This window comes from Hevea brasiliensis, chromosome 2 (genome assembly GCF_030052815.1).
Source record: "Hevea brasiliensis isolate MT/VB/25A 57/8 chromosome 2, ASM3005281v1, whole genome shotgun sequence".
Classification (NCBI taxonomy): domain Eukaryota; kingdom Viridiplantae; phylum Streptophyta; class Magnoliopsida; order Malpighiales; family Euphorbiaceae; genus Hevea; species Hevea brasiliensis.
The window spans coordinates 107,867,720-107,886,567 of NC_079494.1; the positions used below are offsets into that span (position 1 = coordinate 107,867,720).

At 37.7% G+C, this 18,848-nt stretch overlaps 3 protein-coding genes across 23 annotated transcripts; 1 reads left to right on the top strand and 2 right to left on the bottom strand.

The window, feature by feature from the left end:
* The first annotated feature begins 292 nt into the window (after window positions 1–292).
* Window positions 293–6,434, top strand: LOC110647880 (GCN5-related N-acetyltransferase 5, chloroplastic-like). 21 transcript variants are annotated; one of them, XR_009144905.1, is made up of 4 exons: window positions 293–837; window positions 1,509–1,617; window positions 1,714–1,891; window positions 2,107–2,285. XR_009144905.1 is itself a non-coding variant. In XM_058138156.1 (2 exons), coding segments are annotated over exons 1-2 (291 nt in total). In that variant the 5' UTR covers window positions 293–547; the 3' UTR covers window positions 2,108–2,285. The 21 variants fall into 21 exon arrangements, 1 of the variants encoding a protein (XP_057994139.1); XR_009144906.1 differs by having other exon boundaries at window positions 1,550–1,617; XR_009144907.1 differs by having other exon boundaries at window positions 1,555–1,617.
* LOC110640897 (probable serine/threonine-protein kinase PBL28) lies at window positions 2,763–5,889 on the bottom strand. The gene is made up of 7 exons (XM_058138153.1): window positions 5,751–5,889; window positions 5,442–5,629; window positions 4,995–5,193; window positions 4,762–4,925; window positions 4,500–4,604; window positions 3,194–3,316; window positions 2,763–3,067 (listed from the first exon to the last, which is right to left on the bottom strand). Exons 1-7 carry the CDS (start codon window positions 5,818–5,820, stop codon window positions 2,828–2,830), a joined length of 1,089 nt encoding a protein of 362 aa, XP_057994136.1. The 5' UTR covers window positions 5,821–5,889; the 3' UTR covers window positions 2,763–2,827.
* An 11,162-nt stretch (window positions 6,435–17,596) lies between the features above and the next one.
* Window positions 17,597–18,528, bottom strand: LOC110642455 (uncharacterized). Its single transcript, XM_058130175.1, has 2 exons — window positions 18,308–18,528; window positions 17,597–18,120 (listed from the first exon to the last, which is right to left on the bottom strand). Exons 1-2 carry the CDS (start codon window positions 18,480–18,482, stop codon window positions 17,846–17,848), a joined length of 450 nt encoding a protein of 149 aa, XP_057986158.1. The 5' UTR covers window positions 18,483–18,528; the 3' UTR covers window positions 17,597–17,845.
* Window positions 18,529–18,848: the final 320 nt, after the last annotated feature.

Consider the following 18,848-nt stretch of genomic DNA (forward strand, 5'->3'; position numbering starts at 1 on the left):
GAATTTTACTTTTGAGTGTTTAGCTTAATCTCATTTTATTAATTTTCATTATTATCAATTTCTTTATTTTGCGAATTATTAAATTAGTCATTGTTTGAATTTAGTTTTGCATTTTCATATCTTCTGCTTCAAATTCCTAAATTTCTTTTATTAATTTGATTAAAATACAATTTTAACATATTTTATTTTACATCAAAAATTCAATCATTAACACAACTACTCGTGGGAACGATATCTTTTTCTACACTACTTGAATGACCCGTGCACTTGCGGTTGGGACACATCAACACTTCATTGTCTCATCTCTAATTCCTCCTAATTCTAAATATCCAATTATTCTTCCCCATAAATATTTCCGTTCCAATTTCAAAGAGTCATCCTTCTCGCACTCCTCTTCTTCCACAACATCAGAAACAACTAGTGCTTCAGCTATTTATTCGAATCTCGAGGTTTCATTCAAAACAGGGAGGTTTCTGAGCAATGAAGAGCTTGAAAAGCTTCAAACCTTCAGAATTTTAGATATTATTAAGAACTGGAAACTGGGTCGATGTGGGTTCGGGTGATGAGGCCTGAGGTGATGGATATCACCCTGTGGGGTATGTGTCTTTGTTACTTGATTGATAGCAGATCTGTAATGCCACATGCTGTTACACTTGTTGGGTTTTATAGAGGGAAACATGAGGGTGATGGAGATGGGGAAGAGGAGGAGGAGGAGCTGCCAGGGGCCGTGGAGGTTTGTTTTGATAAGAAGGGTGCTAATGCTTCTCCTCCTACACCAACTCCTCCCAAGAATTATCCTTACATTTGCAACATGACTGTTAAGGAGCCACTTCGTTAGTATGTCTTGTTTATTGCTTTTCTTGTCTTGGCTAATTGCACATTTCTAGTTGACATCATGAACTGCTTTGCAAGAATTAAGCATTTCTTTTTACCAAAGTGGTGAATAACGAGTCATTCTATTTCCAATGGAAATGATTAATTTTTAGCTCTCAGTCCTGGTAGAAAGGATAACGATCTATGAAAGTGCGAATAAATCAAAATATGAAAAATAATCACTTAAGGAGGTTGATTAAGTATTCATCCAAGTAGTTGATATATTGTAGGGTATCAAGAATTTAGAAGATTTTAGGATAGTCGTTCAAAATTCTAACTTACACTAGCAGTCGAGCGCTGATGCTAAGATTTGGTTATCTACCTTATTAATTTCGGTTCTTGAGTCCTATTGAAAGTAAAACGGCAAAAATGTAAGATCAAATAACTATACAAATAATGAATCTAACTGACATATTCTTTATGGAGAGAATTGTAGTAAGAGCTCAATATGATTAAATGATAATTTTATGATTATAGAGAACTTGTGGTTCACCATTGACAGCCCTTATGGCAACATGTTATGCACTTGATGATGTTGCCATGATCTACCCATCACCATCATTCAGCATCATTAATTTTATGTTCTCTATTATTATTTAACTTTCTACACCATGACTCTTAAGATACCATACCAGCTTTGGAACTTGAAGCATTTCTGTACAATGTATTGAACTAGACTAGATTTCTGAGCGTATATCTGAGGAACTTCAAAGGGAGGCATTGGTTGGAGTCTTCTGAAGGCAAGTGAGCAATTAATTTATCAGATGAGTTGCTTAAGAGAGGTGTATTTGCATTGCAGAATGATTGATTCGGCCCCCTTTAATATGTATACAAAAGCAGGCTACAACGTTGTTAAGACAGATAGTATATTGGTCATGTTAATGTTGCAGAGACGCAAACATTTGATGTGCAAGAAACTTCCAGTCTTAAAGAATCCTTCAGAACTTGATTTCTTGGATTGTGACATGGAACTCTGTTCAAAATTGGATACACAGATGCCATGATATATGTTTCTAAGGTATATGCAATGAGTGTAAACAGTTGAAATTCCATTATTCTCTCTCTATCTCTTAATGCATGAATCATTTGTTAATGGCTATAGATACATCAGTAATTGATTGCTTTTGCTTATTCACTTCTTCTTCAATTAATATCTTAGAAGTTTTTCTTGAAGATTTTCCTGTCTGTTTCATGCTGATGACTATATTAATTCTTGTCTATTTTATTTTTCAGGTCCAAGTTCTTCAGGATATTGTCGGACTGGGTTTTGGTGATCATCCAATCAGGTTGATTATGCTAGGAAGTCGATCTGATTAGGTGATGTCTTCTTGCTAGTAATTTTTTGTAATTATGGTACAAACCTGTTGTGCCACAGATAATTTGACCAGGCATCTCCTTTTTCTTGCAAGCAATTTACACTCAAAAGTCAAAACTTTATAGAATATTTGTATATTATTTGAAAATAAAAAGAGTAAGAGCTTGGATGGAGATGAGAAACAAAGTAAAGAGGAAAAGAACAATAGTGCCTCTAGAGATGGTTCCAAAAACTCATTGAGAGAAGATCTAGCTTTTATTGCAAAAGGCAGGTTTCTTGTTTTAGAGCAGCATGTGATATTCATATAGAAGTCTTTAATAAGTGGGGAAAAAAAATCTGAACTAAGATGTTGATGCTACACTAGCGATACATACAAGTGAATGTTTCCTTCTGGATGTGGTCCTCTTAATTTCTATTTTTAAGGTTCAAGCTCGTAGCTGAAAAATCCTCCTCCTAGATCTTCATTTTATTTCTTGTATCACTAACAATTACTAGATTTCTTTCTTACTATGCATCCGTCTCTGTTGTATTTTTTAAAATCCTAGGTGCCACAGCTTCCAAGTCAGTAACCAAATGAAAGAAAATAAAGAACCTTTACCACTGATGTAAACAGTTTGTCTGCTGATAATACGTCAGGGGCTATTTGACCATTTTGAATGTACGCAATGGTGTGCCCAAGGCTATTGAATTTGTATAGATTATCATTTGGAGTTCTTTTGCGCATTCAGTCATGGAGGGTCTCTCGCTGCTCTCAATACGGACACAACGTGATGCCAGGTTTGCAAACACGGCTATAGATTCCATTGTATATGAACTCCGACTTAGCTCTGGATCTATCACCTTACGTAGCTTCTTCCGATCATTCAATATATGCCTAACCTGAAACAAAAAGGTTCATTCATATTCTATTTCAGTAATGTTTGCTTAGTGTTCCTTGTGTCCTTGAAACCTGAGAAGAAGACATCTAGTTCAAAAAAGGAAAAAAAAAAAAAACAAATTGCCTACCTGTAGTACAAGGTTTTGATCGGTTGGTCCCTGGTTTAAGTCCACAGCTCTGCGTCCTGTCAAAAGCTCAAGAAGAACCACTCCAAATGCGTAAACATCACTTTGTAAAGTGAGTTTCCCCGTCTGTCATGAAGGGAGATGAACTGATGTTTACATCTCACTTTCCATTCCAATTAAGTAGGAGAAAAGTAGAATCTTGCAACAATATTCTTACCCTAACAAGCTTGGGAATAAGGCAATCAAGACCTAATTAAGTTGGGTTAAGGTGATAGTGGAGGGACTGGATTTTAATTTATGGTTAGTTCAGTGGTTGTCGAAGACTGACATTCCTTATTTCTATTCAACAACAAACTAGCATTTTCTTGATTTTGATCTGAATGATTACTAAATACTTGTCGGATATTGTTTATTTGTTTTCAAATGAAACAGATAAATTTAGGATTATGAGTTGCATGATGGTTATTTATCTTTCTAGGCAGGATTAAAACTTGAGGCCCTAAAATAATGTCTATTTTTTCTTTGAATAAAATAGAGCTGATAAACTTCAGGTGAGCTTGAGATTTAGTTGTAAGTTTGCCTGAAATACAACCAAGGAAGCATGGATACTTGGATAGAAGTGCTTGGCATGTCTAAATAATTTTGATATTATAATCTTGTTTATTCTGGTTAATTGGATTTAGGAAGCAAATGCAAACCTGGTGGGAGTGTGGGCTTAGATTTTTGCAAACTTCTTAAATTTGCAAAATAAGGTCCTAGAAAGTCCTCTAGGAATCACAAAAGAGAGAAATCACCACCTGTTCATTGAATGTTTTTCTGGAGGACATGGAAACTGTTTATGAACATAGCATAATCCATGAAATTATTATATCAAATAAAAAAAAAATTAAAATGTTAAATCTAATTAGGTTCATAATTTATGAATCCATTGCTTCACATATGCCAAGCATTTTATCTTCCTAGTATCTTGCCAAAGTATCATTGATACATCCATCAACATGCAAAGTGCAAACTACGAATAGGTACATACTTCACGCGCATGCGGTCTCCATGGTGCAAGAACACTCTTTTCCTTTCCTAAAGTTAGGGAGTCTAAAGTTTAAATCTTATTTTGATGAGTCAGTTGTTATCTTTTCTGCTATGCACTTTTAGTCCAATTTCAGAGAATTCTATTATTTGTGATAAGGAGATTATAGTTAGCAAAGCATCAATGAGCTCCAGCATTCATTAAAGGACAAGAAATTCTGAATAAACAATTCCAATTACTCTTTAAACATTTGCAAATTAGAAATTGAACAAAGATACTTACCGATGTATACTCTGGGTCAAAATAGCCAAATGTGCCAAGAACCCTAGCTGTTACATACGTCTCCTGGCCCTCCGGCATCAACTTAGCAAGCCCAAAATCAGAAATCTGCTAAAAATAAGAATATGAAGTTCAGCTATAAATTCTCATTATATTAGCTTAAGAATTATTTATTAATTGTATTTTTGAAGAAAGCTTCCTAGTCATATGGGAGCAATCTTTGATAAGTTCAGTTGAAAGTACAAAAAGCTTCAAGGTCACTTACCTTGGCATCAAAATTAGCATTTAGGAGAACATTAGTGGATTTAAAATCCCTGTGAACAATTGGTATCCCAACTGCAGAACTGGAATGGAGATAAGCAAGTCCCCTTGCTGCTCCAAGTGCCACTTTGAGCCTTAAGGGCCAATCCATTTTTGCCTCCCCAATTCCTAGAAAAAATTTTCAAATTGACAATTTAATAAGTTTGACATGAGAATAGGATTTTGAGAGATACCAACCATTTAAGTGATCTTGCAGATTCCCATTTTGCAGATATTCATACACTAGAAACCTGTGCTTCCCATCAGCGCAATATCCGATCAAGGATACCAGATTTGGGTGGTTGAGCCTGCTCAAGATATCAACTTCTACACGAAACTCTCGCTCTCCTTCTGCTTCTTTAAATGGTGGCAGCTCCATTTTCTTGATTGCTACAACCTTTATATTGCAGAAGAGAAGCGACTTTTTATTCTTTTAACTGTGCTATTGACTCTTAACTACCTTCATATTTTATAATCCGGAATTTAATTGGTTCACTGAAAATTTTTGTTCTGAACAAAATTAAATTTATGTTCATCTATTTGGTATGTTCTGAATTTTAGACTAAATATGTGACTTTTCATTGAAGGGCCATTATTGGTGTTTTTGGATGTTGCTGTAAATGAAAATGCATTGTTAGAAGATACCTCTCCTGACCGCAGAGTGCCCCGATAAACTCGGCCAAATCCTCCTTTTCCAAGCATTTGTTCATCACTAAAAGAGCAAGTTGCTTCTTCCATTTCCTTGAGTGTGAAAACTGAAGATCCATGCTGTCGTTTTGTTGCCTGGGGAGTTTGATCCTTGAGTTGCCAAAACTCTACAGGTTTATAAACCCCTGGAAATAAGGTAGGCGCACATTCAAACTATGAAACTACTTATGGAAAAAATAGGTTGAAAGAACATGGTGAGGAACTTATTTTTATGCTATCAAATGAAGAAATAGAAGAAGAATGTACAGGGATCTGTGTGATCTTGGGACTTGCTTCTCCGGCGCTTGTTCCACGAGGAGACCAACCCAAAAGGCATAATGTTTCTTCCTTGTATGGAATTAACCTCTGTTTTCAGGATTTAAATAAATTGAATTATCTGGAACAGACAACTGGATAGAGATATTTCATGGAAACCCTGGGAGTAAGAGATGTTTCTTGACTCAACTGATCACTCGGCAGAAATCAGTGCAGATTAGGCTAAGCTCTAGAGTTTTTGGCTGAAGAAAAATATTGTGAAAATAGAAAAGATTATGAAGTATAGTCTGCAAAAAAGAGAAGAGCTGATACTAAGAGAATGATCTGATGAGTACGCATTGAGCAAACTAGGTAAGGTAGATGAGGAGAATACTCAACTACATCTTTCAACAACCTGAAAATTGAAGAGGTGAGGAGAGATTTACTTGAAGAAAAAGGAAAAGCAATGAAGGGAGAAAGTTGGTATTGGTTGCTTACCTTTGGGTGATGTAGTGGAAAGTTGGTGGTGGAACATTTTGCTTGATGAAGAAATACAATCTGTTGCACCTCAGCCTCTTCCTTTCCCTCCATTTTCGTTTGATTTTTGTTTTTAACTTTTTGTGAAGATAGAGGTGGCCGTTGAGAGGTTGTTTTCATTCGTTTCTCTAATTTTTAATTAATTTATTCATTATCATCCCTCCACAGTCCCACCATTTTTTTTTCATTTTTTTCCTCATTTGAAAATGATCAAGGATATAGATGTCAACAAGTTGATTAGTATTGATGTGGGAGGAGCTAGTAAAGATCCCTATCGTGTATTTTTCAAGTCACTTCAGCGATCATAGATTGATAAAAACACATATAGTCTTGAAAAAAAAGCTCAACTCCAGAATGCTAATGAAAGCTGATACATTTGCTATAACCAAGGATTTGAGAAAGGAAGCCTCCAACTGTAAAGATTGAACTTCAGCCAGCCTGGGGCAATTGACAAATCACTTTGATTACCAGCTTCGTATGACACACTGAGTATTCGAGTCACATTCTGAAGCCAACATGTTTACACAAATTCCATAAAACTATCCCATTTTATCTTGATCTTAAAGAATTCTTCAGAAAAAGGGTACATCTCCTTTTATTGCTATACCTTGGTAGGTTAAATGAAACTCTTTGGAACAACAAGACAAAGCATATTAATGGGATAGTTTAGTTTGCAAGCTGGCTCACGTGTATACAAATGCATGAAGAAGGAAAGAAGACATTTCAGCAATAAAAGTTTTTGGGATCTTTGAAAATCTTTATTCAAAGCACTCAGATTTGAATTCCTGTAAATGGCCCTGTCATTGAAGAAATTTTGGTTAATGGCTTCCAATAAGCTGCTAGGTACAATATAATTTCTTGGAGTAATACATCGGAGTAAACAATTGTCAAGAAATTATATTATGAAGTTGTAATTTCGGCAAGCCAATAAAAGTTAAATATGTAAACAATTTTTGTTATTAATTATATTTTAAAGAAAATAAAATTGTGAAATTATGTGATGAAACTGTAATTTCATGTAAGCAATCCCATATGAAATGACAAGCAAATAAAATTTAAACACATAGATAAAAAAGTAAATCTTATAAACAAAAAAGTCGACCCAAAATAAATAACTATTAAATAGTTTTTGTTGTAAATGATTCCATCTACATATTTACTTGTTAATGATTTGCCATTCCATATACGCATCTTATATGAAATCACTTACTGCATAATTACTCGAAAATAAAAGCATCAGAGTAACTAAAATAAGAATAAAAAATTATTAATTTTAAAATTCTTATTGCATCAGAATAAAATCATATAATAAAAAATATTTTTTTTACATTGCAATCTTTACTCTAAATAGATAATAATAATTTTTATTAAAAATAAATAAAAAGACTGAAGCTATTTTAACAATAATTTTTATTAAATAATAAATTTCAATATATAAACTCAAAATCTCCATATTCCAATGTCATATTTATAGTGTTTTATTTACAATAATTTATTTAATTAAAGTAATGTCATGACCCAACCTATGGGTCGGACTAGCACTAGGACCTGGGCCAGCCTAAAGCTCCCGAGGCCCGTAGTAAGCCTAACTATTTCTCAACCCAACTCTAAGGCCTATTTGGGCCTAATTTCAAGAATTCAATCGGACAGAGTCCGGCCATAAAATGGACAATTTAACGGGGAGTTTTTGACTCGCCGGACCTGTAAACACAATATATAATAATTTGGGGAGCTCAGCTCCCCCTCTACATAATCAAAATGTAATAACTCACATGGGAGCTCAGCTCCCTCATCCAATCCCATCATGCATACAGTTAATAATTTTACAGGTCTAACATAACTTTTATAATACAGGCCCAAAATAAAATAATTGCTTCTAACACATGCGGAGTCTAAAAATTTAACTCAATTATACAGAATACATTAATTACTATCAATGGACCTGTGAAGAAGAATAGCAGGTTAGCCACAACAAATAATCCTCCTGTAGCCTGGAAAAATAGATGAACATGAGTGAGCGTTCGACTCAGAGACTAAAATATCAATTTTAACAATAATCTCTATAGCTATCTAAAGCTAATGCACCCTGTGGAGTGAAATGCAACATCGTCATAAATTTCATACAAATCACATCAAAAAGGCAAATGGGAGCACTCACACACCCAACACTGTCAAACAATACATATACAGGAGTTGATCCCCTGTACAGCCCTCTTAATCCAACCTCTACCAGCGAGTGTCTCTTAAGCTGGACTTTCGCTTAATAAACCAAATATGGGGTCCCAGCGAGTGTCTCTCAAGTCGTGTCTACCCTGCAGGACAGGGTCCTATGGAGTATCTCTCAAGCCGTGTCTACCCGTCCTGTTCATAACCAATACCATATCACACGCACGCTACGCACACACACTGCTCCAATTTACCACAAACAACATCCATAGCACTTTAACATTTATGAATGCAATGTAAAACATGCTTAGTGTTTAACTACATAGATACATATTTATAAGTGATGCATGGGCATGCTTGAACATATAGTAATATCGAAATTACAATTAAAATTAATATTTTACTCACAGATTCAACCGAAGTCACTGTGGCGGCTGGGCGGAGGAGGAAGGCTGTCCCGGCTCACCTGACAATTTTATTATAATTATTTAATACATTTGACTCAATACAAACTAAGAAAAGATCAAAGATGTCCTAAGTCGTGCTAAAAATCTAGCAGAGTCTCCTCTATACCTAGAACCTACCCAACCTGCAAAAGGGCTTAAAACGCACTTCTATATCTACAAACTATACACCCACAACTCAATCACATCACACAGCCCCTCCTGGGCCCATCCAAACAGTCAACAATCATAATATGAAAAATTATAGTTTAGTCCTTATAATTAACCCTTTTACAAAAACTACCCAAATGAGTTCTAAAAATTCTAAAACTTTGTCCCGTGTTCCTTAGCATTATTACTAAGCTAATGCAAAAGGAATTATAATTTTCTAAGCTACCACGAATATTCTATGGATTTTTAATCCAATTCAAGCACTAGATAATTAAGAAAAAGTAAGGTTCGGGTTTATCTATGCCGATTCCGACCCCGGGAACGGGTTTGGGACGTCTGACAACAGTGGAGTAGCCAAAATTTCGACCCAATTCCAAGATTTTTTCGGTAGCCTATTTGTCTGGCCCAAAATTTACAGATCCGAACAACCGTTGAATTTCCACGAATTGAAGGTACCTACACAAAGTCCACAATACGAGGGTTAGTATATAATTTTTACAAAATTTTCTAAGCTCATTTAGTACTCAGAAAAATACTACAAGTTTCATCGAACTCACCGAAAAACGGTGTCAGAAAATTTTGAAATTTATATTACCGTGAAGCTCTCGATGAGTGGAGCGCTCCGGTACTCTCGGTTTTCTCGTGGGCTCACGGTTTGCGAGTAATCTAGCCTAAAAGTCGAAATGGGCTAAAACTTCCAGGACAAAAATTGGGTAAACCGCTCAATGGATTTTAGTGTTCTTGGTGTCTATGGAAAGCTTTCGAGGTGTAGATGAGGTTTGACACAAGACCTGATCCAATCGGTGATCGAATCGGCCAAATTTTGGCCGGAAAGGCGAAGCGATGAGCTGCGTGTTGGGGAGGTTTCGCAGGCGTTTTTCGGCTGCCTGGAGCGCTGGCCGGTGGTGTGGAGGTGCTGGGGCAGCGCTCCTGCGAGTGGGCAGGGCTAGGGTGGCGGCAGCGCGGCAAGAGGAGGTGAGAGGAGAGAGAAAATGGGAGACAAAGGAGGAGTATCGAGCGCACGGTGGAAGGAAGAAGAAAAAGAATTGGCCGGTCCGATTTGACCAGTCCGATCCGGTCTGATTCAGGATACAAAATTTTGAATTTTTACTCTGCCTTGGAACAGAAAACGATGACCAAAAATTTCGAAAAAAATTTTAGAAAAATTCGTAAAGTCCAAATATATTTTTAGTTTTGCCACGTGTTTTTTAAATTAATTTTTAAAAATCATCAAAGTTTTATATTTTCGAAAAATCAAACCCGATTTCTAAAATCTGAAAAATTTCAAATAATTTCCTAAAATTTAAATAAAATAAAATATTAATATTTACCCACAAAATAATAAATTTAAAAATTAGGGTGTTACATTCTTCCTCCCTTACAGAAAATTCATCCTCGAATTTTACACAAGGTAGAATAAAGTACAAAATTACACATTGAATAGATAAGGGTACTTGCTACGCATGTCCTACTCTGACTCCCAGGTGCACTCTTCCATAGACTGGCTCCTCCACAAAACCTTAACCATAGGGATCTGTTTTGATCTTAGCTGCCTTACTTGGTAGTCCAATATGGCTACAGGTTGCTCCTCAAACGTCAAGTCTTCCTTCAGCTCTACTATATCTGGCTGTAGCATATGAGAAGGATCATGAATGTATTTCCTGAGCATGGAGATGTGAAATACAGGATGAACATGAGAAAGGTTGGTTGGTAACTCCAACCGGTAGGCAACTGCTCCAACTCTATCAGTAACCTAAAAAGGTCCAATATACCAAGGTGCCAACTTGCCTTTCTTTCCAAATCTCATGACTCCCTTCATTGGAGAAACCTTTAGGAACACGTAATCGCCTACTACAAACTCTACATCCCTCCGTCTGGGATCTGCATAACTCTTCTGCCTACTGAAAGCTGTTTTCAATCGTTCCCTGATTAAAGGAACTATCTCTGAAGTGTACTGCACTAGGTCCACATCACGCACCCTTGTTTCTCCCATTTCCGTCTAACACAGAGGAGACCTATACTTTCTGCCATATAGTTTCTCATAGGGTGCCATCCCTATGCTGGAATGATAACTGTTGTTGTAGGCAAACTCCACCAAGGGTAGCTGATCATCCCATTGACCTCCAAAATCCAAAACACACATGCGAAGCATGTTTTTTAGTGTTTGGATTGTCCTTTTGGACTGCCCATCTGTCTGAAGGTGGAAAGCAGTAGTAAAGTTCAACTGTGTGCCAAGTGTCTCCTGCAACGTCCTCGAAAACTGAGAAGTAAACTGGGGCCCTCTGTCAGATATTATGGAATTAGGAACTCCATGCAATCTGACTATTTTCTCGAATATAGAGCCGGGCGTACTGTGCAATAGAATATGTGGTCTTCACAGGCAAGAAATGAGCTGATTTAGTTAGACAGTCTACAATTACCCATATCAAATCATATCCCTGCGTGGTACGAGGCAATCGAGTCACTAAATCTATAGTAATCATTTCTCACTTCCATTCTGGGATAGGGAGTTCTTGCAGCTTTCCTGACGGCCTCTGGTGTTCAAACTTCACCTTCTGACAAGTCAAGCACTTGGACACAAAGTCTGTTATGTCTCTCTTCATGCCATTCCACCAATAGCTATCTTTCACATTATGGTACATCTTGGTGGAGCTTAGGTGGACATTGTACAGTGTATAGTGTGCCTCTCACATAATTTCATTTCTGAGATTGTCCACGTCGGGCACACATATCCTGGAACCTTGCATAAGGGCGCCATCATTGGCAAATCCAAACTCACCACCTTCACCCTGCTATACTCTTTCTATGATCTTCATCAATTGTTGGTCTCTGTGCTAGGAAACTCTGACTCTATCTTGTAGGTCTGGTCTCACTGAAAAATGGGCCAACAATACCCCCTCATCTGAAAGATCTAAGATCAGACCTTGATCCATCAACTTATGTACTTCCTAAATCAACGGTCTCTTCTCCGCTAATATGTGCGCCAAGCTGCCAGAAGATTTTCTGCTTAAAGTATCTGCTACTACATTGGCCTTCCCAGGGTGATACTGGATGGTACAATCATAGTCCTTCAGAAGCTCCATCCATCTCCTCTGTCTAAAATTTAAATCCCTCTGTTGGAAGATGTACTTCAAACTCTTGTGGTCGGTGTATATCTCGCACACTTTATCATACACGTAGTGTCTCTAGATCTTTAATGCAAAGACTACAGCCGCTATTTCCAAATCATGGGTGGGGTAGTTCTGCTCATGTCTCTTTAGCTGCCTTGAAGCATAAGTCATTACTTTTCCATTCTGCATCAAAACACACCCTAAGCCAACTCTAAAGGCATCACAATACACGGTATATCCTTCACCACTCATCGGTAATGTCAACACAGGGGCAATGGTTAGACACTCCTAAAGCTTCTGGAAACTCTCCTCACAATCATCTGTCCAAATGCATGGAACATTCTTTTGAGTTAACTTAGTTAGGGGAGCTGCTATCCTGGAAAAATCCTGCACAAAAAGCCTATAGTAGCCAGCTAGGCCCAGAAAACTTCGCACCTCAATGACTGTTGTAGGCCTAAGCCAATCAGTTACAGCCTCAATTTTCTTGTGATCCACTTGAATGCCTTCACTAGAAACCACATGTCCCAAGAATGAGATGCTTTTTAGCCAAAATTAACATTTTGAAAATTTGGCATATAGCTGGTGCTCCCTCAAAGTCTGCAACAGCATTCTCAAATGACGCACGTGTTCTTCCTCTATCCGAGAGTATACCAAAATGTCATCTATGAATACGATGACAAAATGGTCCAGGAATGGCCTGAACACCCTGTTCATCAAGTCCATGAAGGCCGCTGGTGCATTAGTGAGTCCAAAAGACATCACCAAGAACTCATAATGATCATATCTTTTCCTGAATGCTATCTTGGACACATCCTCATTCCTGATTCTCAACTGATGGTAGCCTGATCGTAGGTCTATTTTGGAATAGAATCTAGCCCCTTGGAGCTGATCAAACAGATCATCGATCCGAGGAAGTGGATACTTGTTCTTCACAGTCACCTTGTTCAGCTGTCTATAATCAATACACAACCTCAAGGACCCATTTTTCTTTCTCAAAAATAGAACAGGAGAGCCCCAGGGTGAAGTGCTCGAACGTACGAAACCCTTATCCAAAAGCTCTTGTAGTTGCTTCTTTAGCTCTTTCAATTCTGCTGGTGCCATCCTGTAAGGCAGCATTGATATGGGGTTTGTACCCGGCACAACATCAATGCAGAACTCTATTTCCTTTCATGGTGGCAACCCTGGAAGCTCCTCAAGGAAGACATCCATGAATTCTCTGACAATAGGAACATTTTCCATGTTGACACCTTCTACAGATGTATCTCTCACCAATGCCAAATACCTTTAACATCCATGCCTCAACAGTTTTCTAGCACTAATTACTGACACCAAATTATATGGAGCCACGCTCCTGTCACCATTAAAGCTAAACTCTTCCGCACCAGGTATGTAGAAATACACCTTTTTATTCCTACTGTCTAAAGTGGTATAATGAGTTGCCAACCAATCCATTCCCAAAATTACATCGAAATCCATTACTGGTAGAGGAACCAAGTCTACTAGGAGGATCCTTTCATCCACTACTACTGGACAACCCAGAAAAACCATATCTACATCTATGTTGTCACTAAGTGAGGTAGCTACAGACAAAGGGCATTCTAAAGTTGTAGGGTTCCTACCCAATCTCATGGCAAACACTGGGGAGACAAATGAGTGCGTAGTAGACTAGATCCATCAAAACACGAGCCTCATAGGAACAGACTAGAAGAATACCTGCCACAACTGCATTAGAAGCCTGAGCATCCTGGTGGGTCAGGGTGAAAACCCGAGCTTGACCCCTACCCTGCGTTGCAGAACCCTAATATTGACTTCCACCTCCTAATCTGCCTCCAAATCCACATCCTCCTTGTCCTCGGCCCTATTGGCCACTGAATTGACTGCCTACCATGGAAGCACCAGGATACAACTGACGAGGAATATTTGCAACAGAACCCTGTGATCCCATCTGTGGCTTGCTGAACACTAGACATTCTCTAGCAAAGTGACCCTGCTGGCCACATCGGAAACATACTCCTAAACCCATCATACAAGGTCCTGAATGTTCTCTTCCACACTGTGCGCAAGGTGAAAGGAGGATCCTGAACCAGACCCAGAACTACTATAACCCAAACTGTAACCACTGCTAGATCTGTACCCTAGTCTGAATCCTCGAGATTTGTGTTTAAAACCACCCTTCTTGTTACTTTTACCTCTTCCTCTGTAGTGACTTTGACTGCCACTATCTGTGGTACCCATGTAGGGAACACCTGAAGAACCTTTTGCTCTATTCTTCTTTGCTCTTCCACTGCCATCTCCTGTATAGCTAATCTCAATCTGTCGAGCTCGATCAACTACTATATCAAAAGACTGATCAGACATCATGGCCAGGTTTGCATACCTCCTGTCTAGCCCCTTTAAGAACCTTTTTACCTTCATACTTTCTGTAACCACTGCTGTAGGGGCATACCTGCTCAATTCTAGAAACTCTATAGCATATTCATCTACAGATCTGCCATTTTGCCTTAAGGCCTTAAAGGCCCACTGCTTTTGATCTCTGAAGCTTTTTGGGACAAACCTATTGATAAACAGTTCCACAAACTGAGTCCAAGACAAACCTTCAATCCGAGGTAGTACGTAGTCATCCACTGTCTTGGCATGGCCCCAATACATACTGCACACACTCTATAAGCCTCCTATCAGTCAACTGCAACTCCATTCTTGCCTGTTTGCAGGAATCCAAAAATCGATAGGCATCGTCTGACACATCATAAGTACTAGGCACCAATTTTTTGAAATTAATTATTTGTTTGTAAGGTTCCCCTCTTGGTGTGGTAGACTGCTGCTGTTGGAGAAGGTGGACCATATACTGTGCCATCATATCGATGGTTCTCTGCAATCCCACTAAGGCAGCTGCCATTGGGTCCATGGGACCCTGAGCCATAAAAGACTGATCCTGAACTGGTGGCAGTTGCTCTTCTACTTGAGTGGCTCTAGGCCTCCTACCCCACCTCCTCGGGGTAGGCGCCTCATCCTGTGCTGACACCTCGTCAGCCACATCCAGTTCTGGTGCAGTAGCAACTCTTCTGTTTCTACGCATTTTCCTAAAATTCAACAACATTAGCCCACAAAATTTCAAAATGGCATGTTACACAGCTCTATAGACTTATATTTGCACACAATTATATAAAGCAGAAACTAGAAGCAAAGATGACAATGCAAGATGAATGTGAACCCTATTCTCCGTATGTGACTCCTATTAGACTCTTCCCAACACTTTAGACAAATATCCCTATGAATCTGGAGCCTAAGCTCTGATACCACATTTGTCATGACCCAACCTATGGGTCGGACTGGTACTAGGACCTTAGCCAGCCTAAAGCCCCTGAGACCCGTAGTAAGCCTAACTATTCCTCAACCCAACTCTAAGGCCCATTTGGGCCCAATTTCAAGAATTCAATCGGACAGAGTCTGGCCATAAAATGGACCATTTAACGGGGAGTTTTTTACTCGCCCAACCTGTAAACACAATATATAATAATTTGGGGAGCTCAGCTCACCCTCCACATAATCAAAATGTAATAACTCACACGGGAGCTCAGCTCCCTCATCTAATCCCATCATGCATACAGTTAATAATTTTACAGGTCCAATATAACTTTTATAATACAGGCCCAAAATAAAATAAGTGCTTCTAACACATGTGGAGTCTAAAAATTTAACTCAATTATACATAATACATTAATTACTATCAATAGACCTGCAAAGAAAAAGAGCAGATTAGCCACAACAAAGTTTTGTGGGACCGACCGAAAAATGGTATTAGAAAATTTTGAAATTTATATTGTCGCGAAACTCTCGACGAGTGGAGTGCTCCGGTATTCTCGGTTTTCTCCTGGGGTTCACGGTTTGCGAGAAATCTAGCCCAAAAGTCTAAATGGGCTAAAACTTCCAGGATAAAAATTGGGCAAACCGCTCGATAAATTTTGTTGTTCTTGGTGTCTATGGAAAGCTTTCGAGGTGTAGATGAGGTTTGACACAAAACCCGGTCCGATCGGTGGCTGGATCGGCCAAATTTTAGCCGGGAAGGCGAAGCGACGTACTGTGCGTTGGGGAGGTTTCGCGCTTGTTTTTCTGAGCGCCACGTGCGGTTGGGAGGTCTTTGGGCGGTAGCATGGCGAGAGGAGGTGAGAGGAGAGAGAAAACGGGAGAGGAAGGAGGAGTGTCGGGCGCGCGGTGGAAGGAAGAAGAAAAAGAACTGGCCGGTCCGATTCAGGATACAAAATTTTGAATTTTTACTCTGCCTTGGGACCGAAAACGAGGCCCAAAAATTATGAAAAAAATTCTAAAAAACTCAGAAAAATTCATAGAGTCCAAAAATATTTTTAGTTTTGTCACGTGGTCTTTAAATTAATTTTTAAAAATCATCAAAGTTTTATATTTTCGGAAAATCGAACCCTATTTCTAAAATTCGAAAAATTTCAAATAATTTTTTAAAATTTAAATAAAATAAAATATTAATATTTACCCACAAAATAATAAATTTAAAAATTAAGGGTGTTACAAGTAATATATTCTACTAGTTTCATTTTTTTTATAATATTTTAATCAACTTTAAATATAAATAAAATACAGCAGGGCTCAGTTTTATTTACGCACAATATATGCTTTAATGTCATCCATGCAATTTATTATGGCTTTGTGTGCATCAAATCAATAAGCCAAATCTGTTTTAGCTTGATCATAGTTATAGGTCGGGTTACATTCCACCCATTTGTCATTTGGGTAAAGCATTGCAGCCTGGAAGCAGCTGACCCTACGACCCCAGTGTTGAATTGTACATAACGTGTGCCTCTGTAGACAGCAGAAGATTTTAAATCGTCAAATGTCAACAGAAAATAGGTTGCACTGTTAAATTCATTGATAAAATATTATTACACTCATACTTAAAAATTTAAAGTATTCAATTAAAAAAATCAATGATATATATTTCATTTTAAACAATCAAAGAATCCATTAAATACAGCAAGAAACAAATAAAATCTTGTTAAAAGAGAGAAGATAAGTCTCTATTAATGGGGAGAGTAGGACCCGATATTAGAGAAAAAATCTTAAATCCATTTCTAACTGATATAGATTTAGAGAGATAAAACTATCTTTGTGTAGCTTATTTATTTATCAAAATCCTTCCATCTAATTAATTTTTTCTAATTAACAATTCTTATAATTGCCTTGCATTTATTCTTATGATGAACTGATTATAGCATTTTTTTAAATGTCCCTTCTAGAACTGATTAAATTATGTTGATGTTTGGTGCAATTGAATTTATGAATTAAAAGAAAACTTGTATAACAATCGGCCCTTATTGAATTAATTATGAAAAGCAAGTTGGCAAACAAGCTTTAAGACCCTTGCTTTGGGTAAGCGAAATGGGAAACATAAGGTGGAAGTAAATACCATACGAACCAGCTGAAGCTGGATTTACTTTAATTAAGAAAAATACATAAGCATAACACGGACACAACGAGGATAAAGTGCAGAGCATTAAGAGTACATAGTACGTAGTCTGCTTTATTTACTACAGCACACGCAGCACATAGCTAGCCACACAATAATAATCTAGAAAACATGCACAGATGAGTGAAGAGCAGGGCTCTGTTTTATTTGCGCACGTTTATGCCTTGAGTTCATCAATGCAATTTATTATGGCTTTTGTATATGGTTATCAAGTTTTGCCAGGGTTTCCACCACAATCTTTGCAAAGAGTGCATCAAATCTATGAGCCAAATCTGTTTTAGCTTGGTCATAGTTATAGGTCCAGTTCCATTCCACCCATTTGTCATTTGGGTAAAGTATTGCAGCCTGGAAACGGTTGACCTTATATTGTTGGAGGATATCTCCTTCAGGTATAGTGTAAGCGAATTTTTCCTGACTGTTTTCATCGATCTTCTCAGTCGAGATCTTGATATTCTGAGAAGCTACAAAACAAATTCACCAACTTCAATTCTTTAATAATGACTCAATAACCAGTTACGTTAATCATAGTATGTATATTATGGCATGCTTGCATGCTTTTCAAGTATATATTAAAGGCCAAAGATTTGTTTTTTTATAACCTAAAAGACCAAAGAAATGCTAAAGAATTATCTTGGAGCGTGTACTTACCTGAGCCATACTTCACATGGCGCTTGGAAGGATCTGCATCTTCTGTAATTGATGTATATATGTCAGGAGCGGCAGCAGGAAACGAATTTATGGAGTCTTGAATTTTAGACCAAAAGTCATCTGGTCGACTCTTGATCAGAACCTTAACTCCACCAATGGCAGTGACGTACGTCATTTCCGATAACAGAGAAACAAAGCAAGCAAAGAGAGAAATATTTGGATGATCGATATGTGTCCAGAGTAACATACACGGGTATACATAGTGCAGTAGGAGAGAGAAACTGAGCAGCCTTGTGCAATAATTAACATATTCCAATAATTGACGTATGTACACCTATGTCATGTGCCAAATTGCCACATATTTTTGGGGTACGGGATTTTCATTCATAGGAATTTTTTTCCATGCAGCTATACATGCCTCTTATCATATTTCGCGGTAGATTATATTAACAGTCTCTCAACTTAGATGATTATTTTATTCTAGATATTTAATTTAAATTTATTAAAATAAAATCACTCAATTTTAGTATTATTTTAAAAA